At 34.2% G+C, this 21,554-nt stretch overlaps 1 protein-coding gene across 5 annotated transcripts in view; it reads left to right on the top strand.

The window, feature by feature from the left end:
• The window catches only part of LOC110100560 (COP9 signalosome complex subunit 7), a 46,974-nt gene that overhangs the window by 3,210 nt on the left and 22,210 nt on the right, over positions 1–21,554 (top strand). For all 5 annotated transcript variants that reach the window (XM_028692549.1, XM_020828125.2, XM_020828124.2 and 2 more), the window contains exon 3: positions 3,315–3,403. In XM_028692549.1, coding sequence (XP_028548382.1) covers positions 3,315–3,403 — 89 coding nt within the window. The remainder of the gene's footprint in view (positions 1–3,314; positions 3,404–21,554) is intronic.

Here is a 21,554-nt window from a genome sequence, read left to right as displayed (position 1 = left end):
GATTGATGGAGAAAAATATAGAGAGTAAAGAGGAACTGCATATAATATTTATTGATTTAGAAAAAAACATATAACAAAATTTCAAGATAAGTGTTTTGGAGAGTTCTAGAAAGGAAGTGAGTTAATAATGCTTATATTAAAGTTATTTAAGGATATGTATATGGAAGTTGTACTTTTGTTCAAATGCAATGTGGTTTGACCAATTATTTTCCTATTTCAATTGGATTGCGTCAAGGATCACCTTTCAGCTCTTATCTTTTACTAGACATTTGCAAAAGGATGTACCATGGTGTATGATTTTCATTGATGAGATTCTTCTTGTTGATAAGATTAGAGAGGGTGTTGAAGGATAACTTGAATTATGAAGGCCAACCTTAGAGTCTAAAGGTTTCATTTGAGTGGATCTAAAACTGAATACATAGAGTGTTATTTTAGTAGTAATAAATCTAATAGTGGAATTTTAACATTGGGTGATCAGGTCATTAAAAAAAGTGTACATTTTAGATATATTGAGTCTATTGTTCAAAGTGATGGTAAAATAGATAGAGATATTATTAGCATAATTCAAGTTGGATGGTTGAAGTGGAGGAATCCATATAGCTTGTTGTGTGATAGGAAACTTCTCCTCAAATATAAGTGAAAATTTTATAAGATGGTGGTGAGACCTGCAATGCTTTATGGCTTAGAATGTTGGCTATAAAATTAAGTTAAGTGTTGCAGAGATGAGGATGCTTAGGTGGATGAGTGGTTTCACACTTAGAGACAAAATGCGAAACGAGTAGATACGTAAAAAGGTTGGAGTAGCTCCAATGCTATGTTGCACCGATACGGATACGGCGACACGGATACGACACGATACGGATACGGGACACGTCAATTCTTAAAAAAATAGGATACGGGTATTGCGCGGACACGGCATTATAGTTTATAAATCATACATAAAAATTAAGAAAACAATCAAAGCATAATATTTTAAATTACAAAAAAAATGACAACCTAATTTGTAGCCTTTGCTTTATCATATTAAAATATAAGTAAGTATTAAATGTCTAGTACAACAACAAAAACATAAACAAAAACAGAAATTGTCTAGCACATGAAGTTTCAACTATTCAATAGAAGGAATGATATGATTAGCTTCTTCAGTGGTTTGTCTTTGAACTTCTATATCATCTTCAATACATATCATAGCTTCTAATTCAGGCTCATCAAGTGAAAGATTAGTAATTTCTAATATTCTCATATCATCAAGAGACTCAAATCCATCTTGAAAATGAGAGAACCTTGCTCGCAGCCGCGGCAGTAAATACAACGCATCTTTTTTTTTTTGGATTTATTTTTGTTTTTCAACGGACACTCGTATCGGATACGCGTGTCCTTTTGAAATTAAATAGTATTTTAATTGGATACGGCTTTGGCGTATCCGACACGTATCGGTGGCGTATCGGAGGCGTATCCGTGTATCGGTGTATCGGATATAGCACGCCTTCATAAATAGGAGTATCGGTGCAACATAGCTCCAATGGTAGATAAGATTAGAGAGAGAGTCACATTATATGATATGATTACATAAAACGTCGGCCTTCTGATGACCTGGTTAGGAGAGTAGATGTATTTGATCCGGCCTATGTTAAAAAGATATAGGTAGACCTAAAAAGATTTTTGTTAAAAAGTATTAGAAATGATATATTTTTTATTAGATTAAATGATAATTTAACTCTTAATGGGATAGAATAGAGAAAAAAAATTCATGTAGCCGACCCTACGTAATGCGATGAAGCCATGAAGGCTTAATGTTGTTGTTGTTGTATCATATATGGTAATTAATGGATTTGCAAATAACTTTTGGTGACCTGTACAATTTTCTAGCGAACTGGTTGGTTTTTTTTTTAATTACATATATTGCAATGTTTCGTTTTTCTTTAATTTTTACAAGAGACTTGCTTGAAGAATAGTTTAAATATTTTCAGTACAATCATATGAAATAAATGTTTGGTCATTTTTTGTTTTAATTATCAACATGCTAAAAACGTGTCTGTCCTCGAATTTTTATGTTCTCATAACCATACTATGGTGTTTTTTAGTATCATGCTTTGTATTGTCTCCATCCTCTATGTTTAGCCCTGCGGTAGATGACATATCCTTGAAATGTAGTCTTGCTACTTTTCCAAGATTTTTCATATTTGGATGTTTTCACTTGTAGTTGTATACGAGAAGAGGCCTTATTTGAAAGTTCCTCGTAACGTTAGGTTCTTCACTGGTGAAGAGTTTCCTAAATCGCCATTTTGGAAACAATGAAAAATTTTTGTTCATGTAGAATGTTCAACTATTTTATTTAATAGTTAATTACATACAATAAATGTCTTTAATTTTTAATTTAAATTTAAATTATTATTATTTTAATTTAAATTTATTTGCTCAAATTTCAGTCACTTTAAACTTGAATTGGGATCTTGACTGTAGGATTAACAATTTAACCTTTTTTCTTTGCCCTCCTTTGCATTGTAGGGTATTGACCCTGCTTTATTATTCATTTAGTATAGCTATGATGTGTTATTGCTCGTACGGAGAATGTATATGCAAGTTGGGGATTTTTGCATATTTTTGACATAAACCAATTTTTGTTTTTGTATTCAAAACAACATAATAGCTATACCAAATATGCTATGACACCTAAGATATAGCTAAAAAATCAGCTCCTTAATAAGTTTTTGATCGATTTATGTTATTTTCATGGAAACAGAAATCCCGAGCTTTTTCTTATTACAATGAATTTAATTGCATATTTGTAATGTACTACTCGAGTGATTACTTTGCCACATTTTGAAGTTCTTTTTCATATTTTCTTTACTGCTTAAGATGTCCTCAAAATGGTTGAGAATAATTCATTTGCCTCTGGTAAAGCTTCCTTTTACCTTTGATATTTAATTTATCTTTTTTTTAATCATCGCTTACAACCATTTCTATTTTTTTTTATTGAGAATTAAGTTTTCAAATCACTTCTCAAAATGTTTTAGGCTGTGTTTGGATGCTGGGAGTATGTGTGAAAGGAGATGGAAGAAGTGTAGAAAAAATAAAATCAATGACTACAAATTCATAATTAACTTACATATTGTTTGAATTTCATTTTATTTCCTTACCTTTCCTTCAATCCAAAAAAGGTACAGTGCAACACTTTCTTTAAAAATTCATCTTCTTATGGTCTGTTATTTTAATGATCTTTGCAAATGAAGAACTACTACATGAAAGATGAAGTACTAGTTGATTGTTTGGCTTGGGAGATATTTTGAAAATTTGGAAAATTTGCCTTACAGGTAATGCTAGTGGTCTTCCAGCCTTGCTGCCCGAACAAGTTTGCAAGTTGAAGCAACTTAGTGTGTTGGCATTGGCCGAGAATAATAAGGTAGTCTTGTATTTCTTAATGCTGTTATGAGGTCCTAGATTTTCATACTTTTGACATATGTGCCAAAATATAACCATACAGGGTGATTAGTTGTAAATCTTGATAAGACGTACTTTAGTGATAAGATTTTCTTTTGTTTTATTAATAGATGCTATTTATTGATGTTAACCATCCCTTTGGAAGTGGTTCAGTCTGACTTTAGAATCAAGGCAACACAATCGTAGGTTACTAAAGATGTCAAGAAATATTAGGCGTATGGTGCAGTTACATGATTCTACATTTTATTTGCTCTTTTTTCTAGATTATTTTCGTCCTAGTCATTTACTTTTCCCTTTAGAAGTTTGAGTGCTTTGCAAAATTTTTTTGGTCATAATCATTTCAGTGCCAGTTTTTCTAAATTTTATGTTTTTTATCACTTCATGACTGACAAAAACCAAACTGTCATTCACACGAAACTAGCATTCACCATCACGGTATATTCACTTATTTTTAATGTGCTGTTTTTTTTGGGTATCACTTTTCTTAGGAATAGTAAGTGATAAATCACAAAATTAGTGGCTCAAACCCGAACCTGGAGAAGCAATCTTCTCCAACCATTGTGCCTATCAGTTTGATTGTTCAGTTCTTCTGCAAACTGAAACGTTAACTTGGCTTATAGGACTTCATAACCAATATTTATGTAAATAAAGCCTTGAAGGAAAAAAAAGGAACGATATGATTTCTCGTAGTCCTAAATGGTTGAAACTTATGCTGTTATGAAATTTGGTGATTTTGGATCAGACCACCAGCTTAAAAAAAAAGCACTTCTTCCTGATTCCTCTTCTCTCCTTGAAACCATTCAAATCTCCATCCTCCCCTTCTAGGTATACCCTCCATTTTTTTTAATGGTTCGACCCACTTCATCAACTGTGAATAGGTGAATGGCCAGCTAGGTGCACCATGAGGAAGGGAGATGGGTTGATGTGCTGAAGGTCAAGATAAGGAATTGATAATAGTAAGTGAAATCTTGAGAGGGAAAAGTTATAAGAAACTGAGCTGATTAAGGATATGATTGTCTTAAAAAGTTGCCGAGCACGATTCCTATTTTACTTAGCAAATTGACAATTTAAATGACTAAATAAACCTACCTTCTGAAAAAATCCCTACTACCAATGATAACGATGATTACAAAATTACAATTACCTACAATTGAGTTTGCAATGATCGACCAGAATGTATGCTCAAACTTAATATTCCAATGTAATATCCCTCTCAAGTTGCTGCTGGTTTTGATCTTGTAAGACCAATCTCTAAAGTTTTGGAGGATTGGGTTCTTGACTTTGGTTGGGAAACAATGCATCTCTTTGACTGTTGAAGTTGGCTGCATTTTGTGACTTTTTCTTGTCACACAAACTTGATTTAAGCTGATTTAATTAATCCAACAAGAATTGGGTCTAATTTGGTTGCTTTATACATTTTAAGGCAGCCATCTTATACTACAGGTAACTATTCGGTGGGGAAATTATATTGAACAAATGGCATTTTGAATAACAACATATTTGGTTGCATTTTGATTCAATATTGAACCTTCATTTGCTTTTTTGATGGAGATTTTCGACGTTGAAAATTTAAGTAATCATTGTCAACTTTCCAAATTTATGTTCTGTTGATAGATTAACAGGTACAGATTGCTTTCCAAGAAAGTTGGTAAACTGAAATTATACGTTAATATCATTTCAACATATAAATTATCATATCAACTATGATCAAGCTTTTCTTATGGTGCCAGACCAGTTTTACAAGGGCTGTTGAGGTGATGGGAACCGAAATTAATCTTTAGGAATTTTTGATATGAATCTTCATAATGAGTTAGAGATAGAGATAGAAACTTTTCAAATTCAATAATATTATGTTTATTCATTCATTATACCCCTATTATAGAATATATAGGGTTGACATGTTTGAAAACAAAATATAATAAAATCAAATCAAATAATTTGGCATATAATCAAATCTTGTTATTATTTTCCAATCAAACCTCCCACAATTCCCTCTCATCCAATTTAATTCTCCCCATTAAATTTGAATTTAAATTCAAATTCATCCCGCCAATTCCTCTTATTCTGAAATTTAATTTCAGATTTTCATTCTCTCCCCAAATTGATTTGGGATTTAATTAATCTTGCCACCTATGCAAGTAAATGGCATTTACGTTTTACATCATTATACCCCTATTTATAGAATATATAGGGTTTACATGTTTGAAAACAAAGTATAATAAAATCAAATCAAATAATTTGGCATATAATCAAATCTTGTTATTATTTTCCAATCAAATATTTGATTCCATCAAATATTATTAAATCTAATTATATGAAAACTAAATAAAATCTAATCATATCATCATCAAACCAAATAATATTTGGTTAATTGAAATTTAATTTATTTTTTAATTATTTAATTACGCCTAAAGTGTGATATTCTAATGTAGAAGAATCGACTATTGTAATGATCTTGCATAAGGAGGCTCCTTTTTGAAATACTACATGCAGAAATAATGACGTGAATCGTATGATTAGTCTTGCATGTAATGCTTGATGGTTAAGCACATCAAGTTGAATCGTGTTGGTAAAATCACATTTTGAAGCTCTTCCATTTGAAACCCTTGCACAATATACACAATAAAATATTAATAATCACACAAATGCAACCACATTTATGTGTATGCATACAATATAAGTAATGCTAAGTTGCTAACTAGTTAGCGATCAAGCATTATTCACAATAATGTAGATTCCAATCAACTAAACGTAGCACATAAACTTGTAAGGATAAGATGAAACCTACAAGTGTAATGAAACACTAGTGTCCACACAAAGCTATATAATGGTGATGCTGGAGATATGATTCTATGACCCAACAATATAACTTTAGAGCACAAGTAAAAAAGATCTATTCAACCATGATAATATATATAAGCATTTAACAGAGGCCATCACATAAATATGAAAATGTGCAAGTAAATCTAGCCATTGTGCAATGGGCACAATGATATTTGTGTGATTCAACACCAACTTGGCCTACCACTAACACTCTTTTGGTTTATAATAATTATAATGAAGATAAATATTTAGCAAATACGTTATTAAGAAAAGCAAAAGAGCTGCAACTTTTGCTAATTTATATGAGACACTAGATATTAACTTAGAAGAAAATGAGATGTACAAAATAAATAAGGCATTCTGTAAGATATATAGAGTAATGTGATATAATGTTAATTTTATGTGCATGTGAAATGTCATGACACCTTAAAATTTCCTTCGTGAATTAAATTACAATGACATTAAAATAAGACAACAAAACCAACACATATAATTGTCTCGACACATCAACAAACATATAATGGTAAAAAAAAAAAAAACTATCAAAGTGACACAAAGGGCTATTAAATTATAGTTGACATTCTCTTGATATTATCATGTGTAAGAGGCTATCTATCCAGTCATTATAGTAAAATTGAATATTCTTTAAGATTTACCAACTTTAGGATGACACTTCCGTTTGCATTAATTCTCATCCACTTGAGAACTTTTCCCTATAGAGTTGATCTTTGTTGCTGGTAAAAATTGTGGGAGGATCTTACCATGCACTTGGGGACTGAGTGTATTTGCAAATGATGCACATGGTGTTGCTTCACATGGTGGAGGAAGAGTGATTTTAAAGAAGATGATTTTGCTATGCATTTTTTTAGAATAATGGTTACTTATGCTATCTTATTTTTCACGTGTTTATATTCTTCTCTAATAATGGCCAAAAATTCCTTCATTTTGTTGTATCTTTCGTTGGAAAAAAAATAGAGATATAATTAGTAGAATTCAAGTTGGATGGTTTAAGCAGAGGAATGCATCGGGCCTGTTTTGTGATAGAAAAGAACCCCTCAAACTTAAGGTAAAATTCTATAAGATGGTGGTGAGACCTGCAATGCTTTGTGGTGCCGAATGTGGCCATTAGAAGAGAAGCATAAAATTAAGTTAAGTGTTGCAGAGATGAGGATGCTCAGGTGGAAGAGTGACTTTACTCTTAAAGACAATGTGAAACGGTGCGGGTGTCAATATTTGACCCGACCCGAAAATTCTACCGAAATTGACCTGAAAATTTCTGGTTCGGGTCAACCCGTTTGGCATATGGGTCTAGTTCGGGTTCCAAAATTCGACCAATTTGAAAAATTGGGTCGAGTCTGGGTCAAACCACTAAACCGAAGTTGACCTGGATCCGGGTTAGGATTTGCTTTTCCTTTTCTCCTGCCGTTCATACCCAATTTGCTAATTGACTTCGCCTGCTTTGCTCTCGTGACTCACGAGGTAAAGTTTTTATTTTGAACGCGTTGATCTCATAAAACTCTACCTCCTTCAACGACGTTCCTTCGTATCGGTCGGAAGTCACGACCTATGATGCACAGACACAGACACGACGACACGGATACAACACGACATGGACACGGGACACGTTAGTTATTAAAAATATAGGACACGAATATGGGTTGGCCACGGTATTATAATTTTTATATTTAAAAAATAGTATAAAAATTAAATAAGTATAATTTTAAAAATAAATTGAAAATAATAAGTCATTTAAGTAGAATTTGTGCTTAAAATAATTAGTATTAGGATATCGAGAGTCAGGCGTCAATGCTGTTTATTAGTCACTGAGAGAGGAGATGAAAATACCTTCACTGTCAAAAAGAAATGAAATCGAGAATATTCGATGATTGGGTATTAAGTGCGGACGTTGATTTGGTGTTGTGGATATGAAATAAGAAATTTAGTTTAAATCCCGCTCCCGCAAACTACAAGAAATTATATTTAAAAAATTCATTAAATATTTAAGATATGCATGTCGGACACGCGTGTTCAATTTGTATTTAATATTTTTTAATCGGACACGTTTTCGGCGTGTCCGACAAGTTGGAGTGTCAGACGAGTGTCGTGTCGGATACGGTGTCAGACATTGAACGCCTCTTTGAGGAGAAGTGTCGGTGCATCATAGGTCATGACAGACGACAGCTCGCCGTTTGATTGTTGGATCAGAAGTAATGACACAATGATGAAGATAGGAGGAACTAGGGAGCTCGCTCATTGTGAAGGTAACCAATAAAACTATAAAAGATTTCTTCCCCTCCGATGACATTCCTCCTGTCGGGTTGGAAGTCACGAGGCTCACGATAACTCGTCGTTGTTTTGTTGGATTGGAAGTAACGACGATGAAAGTAACCATATTCTCCCATTCGGATGCTTCTTCGGCTACCTTGGTTTCGACTCGGGTCGGGTTAACCCAGAAACCCAACGGGTCATGTCCGGGTTAAAATTTCTGAACCGTCTAAAAAAATGGGTCGGATTCGGGTCTTCTCAAATAGTAGTGGGTCAAAACTGGGTTCGACTTGAACCTAATTTTGACACCCCTACAAAATGGTATGTATATGAATGGAGTATCTCTAGTGGCAAATAAGATAAGAGAGAGTCACCTTAGATGGTTTGGCCACATAAAATATTGGCCTTTCGACGAACCAGTTAGGAGAGTAGATGTATTAGATTGACTCATGTTAAGAAAGGTAAGGTAGACTTAAAAAAGCTTTGTTTGAAAGTATTAGAAATGATTTTTTTTTTTTAAGTTTTAAATGAGAATTTGACTCTTAACAAGACACAATGGAGAAAAAGGATTCATGTAGCTCACCCCACGTACTGGGATTAAGGCTTGCTGTTGTTGTTGTATGTTGTATCTTTCATTGAAGTAATCTTGAAATCTCTTCAAGGTACAAATAATCTTTTTAAAAAGTGCCATGATGACTTACCAAGCTTATGTTGTTGGCTTGAAGTGCTCTTTAAATCTTTAATTTCTAGGTTTTTTTTTCTCTAATACCAATTTTAATGGAGGCTCAAGTTTAGATTATTCCAAAGGCTAATGCTTGCTGTAGAGGTTGTTCTTTTGATCATTGGAACCCTGTGAATGGGAGTATGGGGTGTAGGAGTGGTGGTGGCGAGGTAAGGGTCGGCCAATTAGAGGAAACTCTACTTTGGTCGAGAATACAAAAGCAGGGTTTATGTATTTAGGGCTTGATCAAAAGGTGGATCTCTAGGCCTCGCAATACTTGAACATGGAATGGGAATGTTTTTATATTAATTGTGAAGTTTATGGGAATTTTTCAAGGGGATCAAGCTTAAGAAACGAGAGCAATATCAAGCGCAAGTCATATAGGACCTAGTTTGGTTGAATGGATGTTAAGCTTGTTTTCTTTATTTCATTTTTCTGAAGGTGAGGGCTGGAAATGATTAATGAGGGATGAGATGGGATGTTGGTATTGTGGAAAACAAAAATTACAGAATAAAAATTTGACGACAACGTTAAATAAAATCATCAGGAGAACTTGCATTATCTACAAAAAACTATAAAAATTGCATTGATACCCCAATCAATTAAACATTTTTGAATCTGTTGTTGAAGTAATTCACCTTTGTGATCGCTTATTGGACAAAAGTTTATTGCTATTTTATTCAGTTTTCAATTATCATCAATGAAATATGCAGTATGACACGTGTTGCTTATTTGAATTGTTGCCAACTATCAATGATTAAATAAATTCTGACAGTGGAATCCTTTAAAAATTGTTTAGACTACCTATCTCGTCTAAGTAGTACTTATAACATTCACATTTGGATTCCATCAAGATTGTATATCCTTAACCGACCACATGTTTAAAAAGCAATTATTTAGCAATCACCATTACATCTATAGTTTTTCTAGCATACTCTTTGTCAAGTCTTTAAGCCTTCAGCACCACTGTCATATCCTTTGACACCAAGTTATAGTCTAATTTGCTTGATTACTTGTGCTGTTATGAGGATTCTTTTGACATATAGTTAGATGCATCCTCAAATTTTTAGTACCATTGATCTTTGCATCATGATGATATGCCTTTCCACAATAATGGTATTTACTCTTATTTTTTTTCCTTAATCAAAAGTATGCTTACCAAAATGATCCCACGCCTTGGATATTGTTCTTGGTTCCTTTCTTTTTCTTGAAAATATGTGGTTGGCTATTCAAAGTGCTTATCTCATCTATGACATGGATTTGCTATGTGGTGATTGAGTTTTGAGAAGACCATGTTACATTTGAACTTTCTCCACAATTTGACATCTAAAATCGCAAAATATAATGAAGGATGTTAAAATTTTAAGCAACATAGATCAAGTATATGTTAACCATAAAGAAAACAATTTTCATATAAGTAAACACAATTGGCTAAATCATACAAAAAAACTAAATAAATCCAGGTAGTTTGTAGTTTGTTTTATATCTAGCTATAAATAAATCAAGAACTCTAAGCATTTATAAATTTTTAAAATTCAGAAAGTTGATAGATAAAAAAATCAAGTTAGTTTTAACAGCCTTATATTTTAGAAATAATATTATTCTGTGCCACTTGATTTGTCTCATTCTATCTAGGAAATTTTTATGGGCAAGTTTTATTTATGCGTCTAGATTTTGTCCTAGTTTTTGTGGAGAATAGCCTAAAATTTTAGATTAGAATTTTGGAAACTATCGGTGGCTAATCTAAAATACATTGTGTATCGATGCTTAATCCCTATATTTTCACAACCATATCAATAATGTACTAGAATTGAAAGCTTAATTATGCCAAAAACATTGGGTGAATGGTTTCAACTATTATGATATAGCTCAAGAGAATGTAGGTTGAGATGCAGTTCTGGATACTTAGCTTAGGAGATTCCGATGTACCAGCTTTAATCATGAATGCATATTGCTGATTACCCATTTAGATTTTCCAATCCTTGTGTATTTATGCGAATGCAAATTGTGGCTACAGTGGGTACCAAATTACGAGTTCGGGGTTTCATAATGGAGGCAAGTAGGAACTATGTAATTATGCATTTTAGCTTGCTCACTTCATGAAGTTTCAGGCCTGCAATCTATCCACTGTTACCAATATTATTAGTATTTGGTTTTACAAGTTTTACTAGAAAGAAAATTGATCTAAGGTTGACAAAATACTGGTAGGACTATCTTTACTTCTAAGTTTAAATGCTTTCAAACAATACACCTTTTTGGTTATATCAATTTTTATAAAGATATCTATCTTTTTCGGTACCTGTCGTCCTTATACCTGAATCCTATTGTATTTTGTATCCCACATCCCCTTAGGACGCCTTCTTTGTAAAATTGAATTTAATTCCCTAAATTCTCAGTCCGTTTTTATCTATGTTTGAACACCCTATAATTGTGTCTTGTGGGAGCTTTTACTTATCATATGAATGTTGATGAAACAAATTAATTAGGTAAGATTGCGGAAGGCTATTGGTTTAAAATGAATTTGTTTTAGGGTTGCTTTCAGGTAGAAGCTTATTATGTGAAAACATGCATCTGTAGCCATGAAACTTATTTCTAGATCTGCTTGGGAAGTTGATGTTTTTTGTTTAATCATTATGTGTACCCGTATTCTATTTTTATAAATAATTCGTAAAGTTCAACTATCTTTTTAGTGTTTATTACATCATCCTCTCAAGTCTCAGTTTAAAGTAAGACTTGAGTTATTTCTTCTCTGCATATTCTATTGATATCTATTGTTGGTGGAGATACTGCTCTTTGATGTTATTCTCTTCCATCCTTCACCGCCAAACCTGTATTCGCATTAAATTTGACCACCGGATTGTGCATCTTGAAGAAATTTTTTGACTCAACTAGAGTGGGGTTGCCCCGTTTTATCATGTTTAAATATGTGAGAGTATAATTTGTAGTGTTAAGCCCCTTCCAAAGAGTAAGCTTCAAAGCAGGGAAGCATGATCTTAGTAAAATTTGTTGTTTATTTATAATTTACGCAAAACTGAAGAAGACTAAATGCTAAGCGTAACAAATAATTTTGAAAGATAAAGATGCATATTAAAAATTTTAAGAATCAAATAAAAAAAATGTAATACAGGCATTTATATATGAGTGTGTGTGATGTAATATGATGTAAATCCAGGATTTGTATTTAGAAGTTTAACAAAAGATTATCCAAGTATGATAATTGCAAGTTAAATCTTGTTCCCAATTCAAGCTTTTCGGAAATCTCAATTGTTAACTACGACTAGGCTAGCACTTACACCTAAATTAGCAAGGCCGAGAAAAATAACAACTTTCATAAACGTAAAGCAAATGAAACGAACAACAAGAATCCCAAGGTTAACAAAGCGATTGTCTCACCTTGAGGCCGCTCTCATTTACCTACTCCTAGGCTTGTTGGGAGAAGAAGAACCACACGATGGAGGAGATCACTCCTAGGGCGATGGTGCCGTAGATCCGTAGGGAGGAAGAGGTCGGCGCGGGTTGTGGAGGTGTTGCAAAGCGACGTCCTTTGACGATCCAAGTGTACACTGAAAAATGATCGTCGACGGTCTCTATCAAGGTGGGTACGATCCGGGCCAAATACTCCTCAACGGTGTCGTCGAAATCGAATCCGACGTCAAAGAAAGGGGACCGGAGGATGTCTACTCGTCCTTGATCGTCATATTCAAACCCGAAATTCCATTCGGGAACATCCATGCATCCTCGGAGAAGGGGAAAGGTGGCCGCCGCGAGTACGTCTCCAAGGAGGAGAGGAGGGGGGGCGGCGGGTAGGAGCAAGGGGAAGAGGCCGGCGGGTGTATGGGGGTGGAGGAGGGAGGAGTGCAGTGAATGACTCCAAAAACTAAAAGAAAATTCAGGTTTAGAGAAATTTAGGGGGGAAGGGTAAGGGATTTGAAATTCCAATTAATGTAATCAATGCATTAATTGAAAATTTCAATTATGGAGAGATTATAGGGAGAAAACTGAAATTGTTTTCAGTTTTAAGAGAAGTGGAGGGAAAGTTTTAATCCTAATTTGAATTTCAAATAGGATTAAAGAGGGTTAATTGAGCATTAATGGGATTTCCCCATAAGGGGGGCCGGCGGCATGCTTGAGGAGGGAGAGAAAATTATGGAGAGGGAGAGGAAGTTTCCAAATTGAGAATTGGATTTGAAAATTTCTGAAATAAAATCCAAATAAAATCTAAAGTTCAAATTTGAATTTTATTTCAAAACTTTCCTAAAATAGATCTCCCAAATTTGAAAAGAAATTGAAACTTGAAAAGCAAATTTCAAGGAGGGGGAAAGGAGATGGTGGCGTGGAGGTGGTGGAGGGGGAGGGGGATCGTCGGAACGGTGGTGGGTGGCGGTGGAAGCTTGGCCGGCGGTGGGGAAAGGCCTAAAGGCCGGCGGCAAGAGCAAGGCCAAGGGGAAAATTTGATGAGCTCTCTAGGGAAAAAGATTTAAGCAAGCAAAGTAAATAATAAACAAAAGATAACTAGAGAACTCACAAAGAGATCTCAAGGGGAAGCACTCACCAAGAGAACCTCATGCACTCACAAAGAGAACAAAGCTTGGAAAATTTTTATTCAATCAATAATAATCCAATACAATGATACAAGCCTTTATATATAGGCTTACAGAAAAATAAAAGCATAAAGTCACAAATGCCCTTGGGCTACAATAAGTGAAACATCCCTCATAGGGGTACAAACGGAAACATGAAATAACTAATAAAAGAAAAGAACTAAAGCATCATAGATAAAGGCTCTGAATCAGGGCCGTCGATCGTCGTCCCCGGCGATGGTACACATGTCTAAATCTGATGCCCTCATCACAATCCCATTCGGTGCACAATCCCTTAGGCATGCTAGGATTAAGATTTTTTTTCTTTGTGTGCGCATGTGATTGATGTTGTGGAGTGATTGCCCTTGGATTGTCTGCGTGTGGGCACTTGCCCTTAAGTGGTTAGTATAGAAAAATACATGCTTTTCTGTGTAGGTGGCCATGTCCAAGAGGGGGAAAATTAAATCATGATTATCATAATGTTGTTTGCTTGCAGGCGCTGCTTAAAACCCCCCAAGAGGCATGACCAATAAGGTAGAAGCAGGGGCCTAGCATTTAGCACTCTAAGTGTTAGGCCAATCTTGAGAATATAATATGATTATCATATAAATTGCTGCTTAACTCTGTCTTGCAGGTTTGAGTTTTTTCTATTTTTATATCATGTATTTGATTAGAAGTATGATGTGAACTTGTGGGGGTTTGAAGGAAAAGAAGGGAGCGAAATGGAAAAGATATACATTTTGGGAGATGAAGCCCAAAGAACTTTTGTAAAGCTTGAAGACCCCACAAGTAGAGTATGTAATTAATTTAACTAGGATGTATAATGGCAGGCAACTCAGTTGCCAAACATGTTTGTAATAACTGGGACATTATTTACATTTCTGTCTTTATTTATATACAAAAGCATGCGTTGTTTGTTTACCGGGTGTGCAATAGAACAACATGTCTTTCCTAGGTTTCTTCTTTTATTTTTGTGGGCGTGGTCTAGACTCTACTACGTTAGGCTCTTAGGATAAAAATTAAGTTTTGTACCCTTTAAAATGTAAGCAACCTAAAATGAAATTAGGCTTCATGGTTTTCTTCTAAAAGAAAATTTGCACGGCTCTCTTTCAAAGGGCCAAGTTTTTCAAAAGCTTAAAATAATCATGCATGGCCAAAAGTGTGTTACATGTAGAATGCCTCCACATAAGAATTAGATAACAAAATTTTTCTTTTTGTGAGTCAGCATTTGCATACCATACATAATTAGGCATCTTGGCCTCAAATCCAAGTTGTAAGCCTTACATTCTAAATAAAAACAACCTCCCCACTCTACATTTGCATTGAGACTGGATGACATAGTTTTAAAAGCGATTAGGAGGGTTAGCTGGTAGTTCCTTCCAGGCGGGACAATAAATCCAGAGGTCGGGCAGGCTATACCTCTTGTGAGGTGCAGTTTGTAAGCCCCTTTGCACTCGTTAGATTTAGGTTCGAGGCACTACCTATTGGTAGTCCTCACCTTTATCTTAGGGTCTGAGGCATGGGTTGATTCCAAATCATCCTATAAGCCCTCATCTTTCAGGCAATTCCTCCAACAAGTGTTGTTGGGATGTAAGCCCCAACTTTCTAATTAAAACATCAACTTAAACCAAAATTAGATTGCTAAAATGTAAAGCCCAATATAGGATAGTTTGAGCACCTCTGAGTGTCCCTCAGAATCATGTGCTCCTACCTCACATTCCCTTGGACTTCACTCCAAAAATCTGATTCTAAGTTGATCAATTCCTCCTTGAAATTCCTAAAGGTAGAAAACCCTTTAAGCAAGACTTTCACTGATTTTAAAACAAAAAGCAAACTTTAGCCAATGTCTAAAATGACTTCCAAGAAAAGCAAAATCACTAGTTTAATCAAAAGTTTTCTCAAACACTAAAACTTGGGATGTAATTAACCATAGGGGCTTGCCCCTATGGGATGTCTGTACCCCAGAAATAAATAAACCCCGTTCGACCAAACATCGAGTGGGGGAATCTTTGTTAATAATTGTAAATTTTATTATTGAGTCCATAAGGAAATGACATTTTTACTGTTCGGTGTAATATATCATATTCTTATGCCGTACTCGATTATAAAATATGCAATCTTTTTGAGGATACAAAAATTCTCCAACAGACTTACAAACAAAGACTCTTACAAACGACTCAAACAAGACACCCGAAACTTCTTACTTTGAGAAAGAGGGATACAGGTGAGGTGATCACTTGCGGAGAGACGAAAGAGGTTAGAAGCCGAGAAGAAGGGTGGAAAGAGCTCGCAAGATTTCCAGAGGAGGTGGAAGAAGAAGGTAGACAAAGCTGGCAAGCTTCTCCAAGAAAACCCACAGGTTTACATTTCCAAAAATCATTCATATCATTCACACTTAAAACAATACATAACCCCTCATATTTATATGTATGAAAGGGGGAACATAAAAAGCCACAACATTGAATTCCCATAGGAATCCAAACATCACAAGCCATAAAAAGCCCCCTTGCTTTTCACGGAAAAACAGCCCAACCCAGGAACCAAAGGAGCAACCACGGGAACCAAAGGGACCGCACGGAACTGAGGCGCCAAAAGCCACGGGAAGACCCCCAGCTCGGAAAACCAGCAGCCAGTGTGAGATCCAAGGAGTCATGCACGGAAAACAGCAGCCCACCGTGGAAGCCAAAGAGCCATGGCATGGGAAACAAAACATCTTGGAATTCCAAAAGCCATTTTGGAATTCCAAAAGACAAACTTTAATTAAGGCATCTAAACAAAAAAATTACATTTAATTAAAAGATAACTATGAACTAAAACTTAGCTAATAATGAGTTAACCCTTAATTCAATAAATGAATTAAAGACCAGCTCATAAATGAGCTAAATTTTGGCTCAAATTTGATTGAGCTTGTAAACCCATGGGAAGCCAAAATCAAATTATTTTGGGTATGAGTTGACACCCCCCCCCCCATTTGCCTACATCCCCCCCCCCCCCCCCTTGTCTACATCAGACTCCCCTTCTTGAGAACTCATCTCCCGATGAGTTAGCTTTTATTTCTCTTGAGGAGGTGAAGACGGTGCATCCAGCTTTTTGATCTTTTCTTCAAATTTCTTTAAAAGTTCTTCTTGCTCTTTCTCGAATTGCCTTTATTGATATCTCTTCCACTTTTCGAATTTTTGATCACATAAGAACATGTGATATTGAAGCTTGTATAAACGGTTTTGAAGCGGATCTGTTGAATCATCTTCTGTAGGAATCCATCTGTCCAATGAAAGAAGGACATTAGGATTATCATGATCGTTTTCCTCCATGAATGAAGCCATTTTTTTGTTATTTTCCATTTTTTTAAATGACTAAAAAAAAACTCAAAAGACCCAACCTAAAAAACTTAGACTCACACTACTTTTAAGACTAACAACAAGACTTGACTTGTCAAACTTAAACAAAACTTGACAAACTAAAACAAAACTTGACAACCAAATCCTAGGACTTCCTAACTTGCTCTGATACCAAAAATGTTGCGGGCAAAAATCCGGGGGATGGGGGGCTCGAGGACCTCTGCCGGCAACAAAGGGCCTGATAGACGACACGACACTTAAAATGAGTCGAACAAACTCTTATATGTCACATAAACGAACACCTTTATAAATAAAGACTTACAACTCTTAACATTAAACGACTTACAAATAAAGACTCTTACAAACGACTCAAACAAGACACCCTAAACTTGCTTACTTTGAGAAAGAGGGATACATGTGAGGTGGTCACTTGCGGAAAGACGAAAGAGGTTAGAAGCCGAGAAGAAGGGTGGAAAGAGCTCGTAAGATTTCCAGAGGAGGTGGAAGAAGAAGGTGGACAAAGCTGGCAAGCTTCTCCAAGAAAACCCGCAGGTTTACATTTCCAAAAATCATTCATATCATTCACACTTAAAACAATACATAACCCCTCATATTTATATGTATGAAAGGGGGAACATAAAAAGCCACAACATTGAATTCCCATAGGAATCCAAACATCACAAGCCATAAAAAGCCCCCTTGCTTTTCACGGAAAAACAGCCCAGCCCAGGAACCGAAGGAGCAACCACGGGAACCAAAGGGACCGCACGGAAACGAGGCGTCAAAATCCACGGGAAGACCCCCAGCTCGAAAAACCAGCAGCCACCGTGAGATCCAAGGAGCCATGCACGGAAAACAGCAGCCCACCGTGGAAGCCAAAGAGCCATGGCATGGGAAAACAAAACATCTTGGAATTCCAAAAGCCATTTTGGAATTCCAAAAGACAAACTTTAATTAAGACATCAAAACAATGAAAATTACATTTAATTAAAAGATAATTATGAACTAAAATTTAGTTAATAATGAGCTAACCATTAGTTCAATAAATGAACGAAAGACCAGCTCATAAATGAGCTAAATTCCAGCTCAAATTTGATTGAGCTTGTAAACTCAAGGGAAGTCAAAATCAACTTATTTTGGGTATGAGTTGACCCCCCTTTGTCTACATCACTAATGTTGATCGACTAACTTCTAGGATAAAAAATTGAGAATGAAACTTATCAACTATTAAAATCATTGGGCTAGAGAAATCATTTTAAAACTCTCTAATTGGCTTCATATATGTTGACTATCAATTTAAATAACAAATAAACAAACATATGGTATATGATAATTTGCATTTATTCTAATAGTTTATAAATTCAAAGAAGCTATTTCTAAATAAGTTGGCAAATATAGGTCATCATCATTAACATTAAATTTATCCCAATTATTAGGGGTTAACATTATGATTCTATATCTTTCATTTATTCATATTAAGTGCTATCGGAGCTATTAAACTTATTCTGTCATATCATTTTGGATAACTTCTATCAATGTTATTTTAAGTCTCATTTTTTCTTCATAAAATTTGACATTAATTTTCTTTCTCATCAAATGCTTATATTTTATTTGTTTTTATTCTGCTATGCCTAAAATCACCTAGTTCATTTTGAACTAGCTCATCTTCAATAGATATCATTTCACTCCTTTTGTCAAATATGACTATTTTTAAATTTATTATTTCTAGTTTTTGATACTTTTACCTAAATATTTTCATTTTCATTGCACTTGGGGGTTGTTTGTGTCTTGACGTGGTCCAAATACTCGAATTAATGAGTCGGAAACGTAAAGTCGGATTGTTGTAACATTTCATTCAATTTTATAAGTAAATTAACATACAACTTCTCAATACAACTGAAGAGCCACTATTACACAATTTTCCATCAAACTTCTAATAAAATCTTCTCAATGATTTAACATTTTGTATAAATCATAAATTACTTGTTTTTATTTGTGCACTGTCTTTTATGAACATACTCTTTCCTTTCATCAATTTCTATTTCTTTGGAGACTTACCTAAAAATATTAATTTAACGGGTTGAGTTTATGATGTAAACTCAGTGGATAATCTTTCTATATATAACATTTAAACATATAAAAAATACAATGCAAGTTCATTTTCTCATTTCTTATAAAACTCTTAGAATTTATGTAACATTCATATAAAATTTAGTATACTTCATATCTTTTTTTTCTTTTATTCATTCATTCCTTATATCTTCTATATACATTTTCATTTCATATACATTTCATCATAATAAGTTATCATTATTTTCTTTTCTAATTCAATTAGTACATGAGCACCGTCTAAATGTATAAAATGTACAACTATTTTCATTTCCATTTAACATGCACGGGTACGTTGCTTCCCTAGCCAGTACCATACGGGGGTGAACTTTTGTAATTTGCATGCATATCCTTTCCCTTTTTCCTTTATTCTCATCCATTTATTTATGTTTCTTATACACACACACACTCACACGGGTACGTTGCTTTCCCAGCCAGTACCATACGGGGGTAAACTCCTGTGATTTGTATGCATATTCTTACTCTTTTTCCTTTATTCTCATTCATTTATTTATGCTTCTTATATATATATATATATATATCATTATTTTCATATACCTTCATATCTTCAATTTTATTTTCCTTCATATTCTTATGATAGTAAATATTTATATTCAATCATAACAATCTATATTTATCCAATTTATCATCATGTATGAAATTGAATTTACATTGTCATACTCGTAATAATCTCCAAAAATAAATTAAAACAATTATATAAAATACTACCTTGAGAATTGAAATGAAAATACAATAAGGAAATTTAGCACAACTGTAATTATCCACTTTGGTTCTTTTAATTTCTTGATTCGTGGAAATAACTTTCTGCATTATAACCTAAAGACATACACAAACATATAGCTATTATCATCTTTTAATTTACACTATTATCATATAAATATTGCTTAAATAAATTCTTACCTTCGATCTTCTTTTTGGGATCGCTTCAGCTGTCACCTTTGTATATTTGGTTATCTTCTTCTCTTTCTCTTTGAATCAAGGCGCTCCCCCACCAGATTCCCCCTTTCTATTTATTAATCACTTATTATATTTACTAATTTGAGAAAATAGATAAAATAAAATATTAATAATTGAATGTAAATGAAAAATTATCTAATTTGATCCCAAAATTTCCTTCTTCTATCTCCCTTTAATAGAACTAATCTTTTCCTAGGATTAATCACGGAAGAAGAGAAACGCCAAAAGAGATAAATTGAAAAACTTACTTCTTTTTCTTAGTTGTCTCTGATGGCAGAACACCACTCTCTCTCGTTTTCTTCTACAAGAACGAGTGAAATGAAATTATCTTTTGCGATGAGTAGTTATTTTAATCCCACTTACGCGATCCTTCACTCAAAACCGCGAACCGAGCCCTCCAGACCCTACCCGCGTTCACGTTCACATTCAGCCTGCTCCAGTCGCAGTTTCGTAGTCTGTTTCGTACATGCTAGCCCGTTATTTATTAGAGGTTGGCTGGCCGGTTCTAAGTTCAACTAGTTCTTACAGTTTGAGACCACTTTTTATGTGTTTTGTTTATTTTTGGTGTGAAATAAAATGGTATAGTAAATACTAGCTATTTTTGTTTTTATTTTTATTGAAGATTTTCATGTGTTAATTTATTTTGTGATTTGGAAGAGGTTGGTGACATCATGTTCAAAGATATTGGTGGACCAGATGGATTTGTTGCAGGTTTCTACACGAAGTTGGTTGATGAGAGGTTTGGGGGCTAGCCAGTGTTGTGTGTGAGGTCAGGTGGATGGGAGTTTATGTTTTAGAAATAATGAAAATGCTTAGATTTTTTTTTTTTTTGCTTTTAAAAGCAACTTGATTTATTAAAAAAAATGCTTACGAAATAGTAATCATATTTTATTTGTCCAAAATATAAAAAATAAAATAAATAAAAAATGGAAATGAAAAGTGATGGCAAATAGGCCTTAGCAAGCAGTGATATTATTATTATTATTATTTTGAAATTTCCCAACACTTACATCCGTACTTCTCCATTTTAATCACCTGATTTTTATTCTAGAACTTATATTTTTATCTATATCCCCATTCTTCTATATAATAGGTATACGATATTTAAAATTATACTATTTTGTTGATACTTGATGTAGTTGTACTACTTTTCAAAATTTTTTGACCATTCCATAATTACTAGTATTAGTCATTAATAGTATATTTGGGTGTCAGTCTGAGAGGAAGTGGTTGTACTTTTCACAAAAATCAGTAGATGAAACATGAAAAATTGGGAAGAAAAACACCCCAAAATAATTT

The sequence above is a fragment of the Dendrobium catenatum genome, unplaced genomic scaffold (assembly GCF_001605985.2).
Source record: "Dendrobium catenatum unplaced genomic scaffold, ASM160598v2 original_scaffold_224352, whole genome shotgun sequence".
NCBI classification, from domain to species: Eukaryota; Viridiplantae; Streptophyta; class Magnoliopsida; order Asparagales; family Orchidaceae; genus Dendrobium; species Dendrobium catenatum.
Note: the sequence above shows the minus strand (reverse complement) of the source record. Positions and strands in the feature narration are given on the sequence as shown.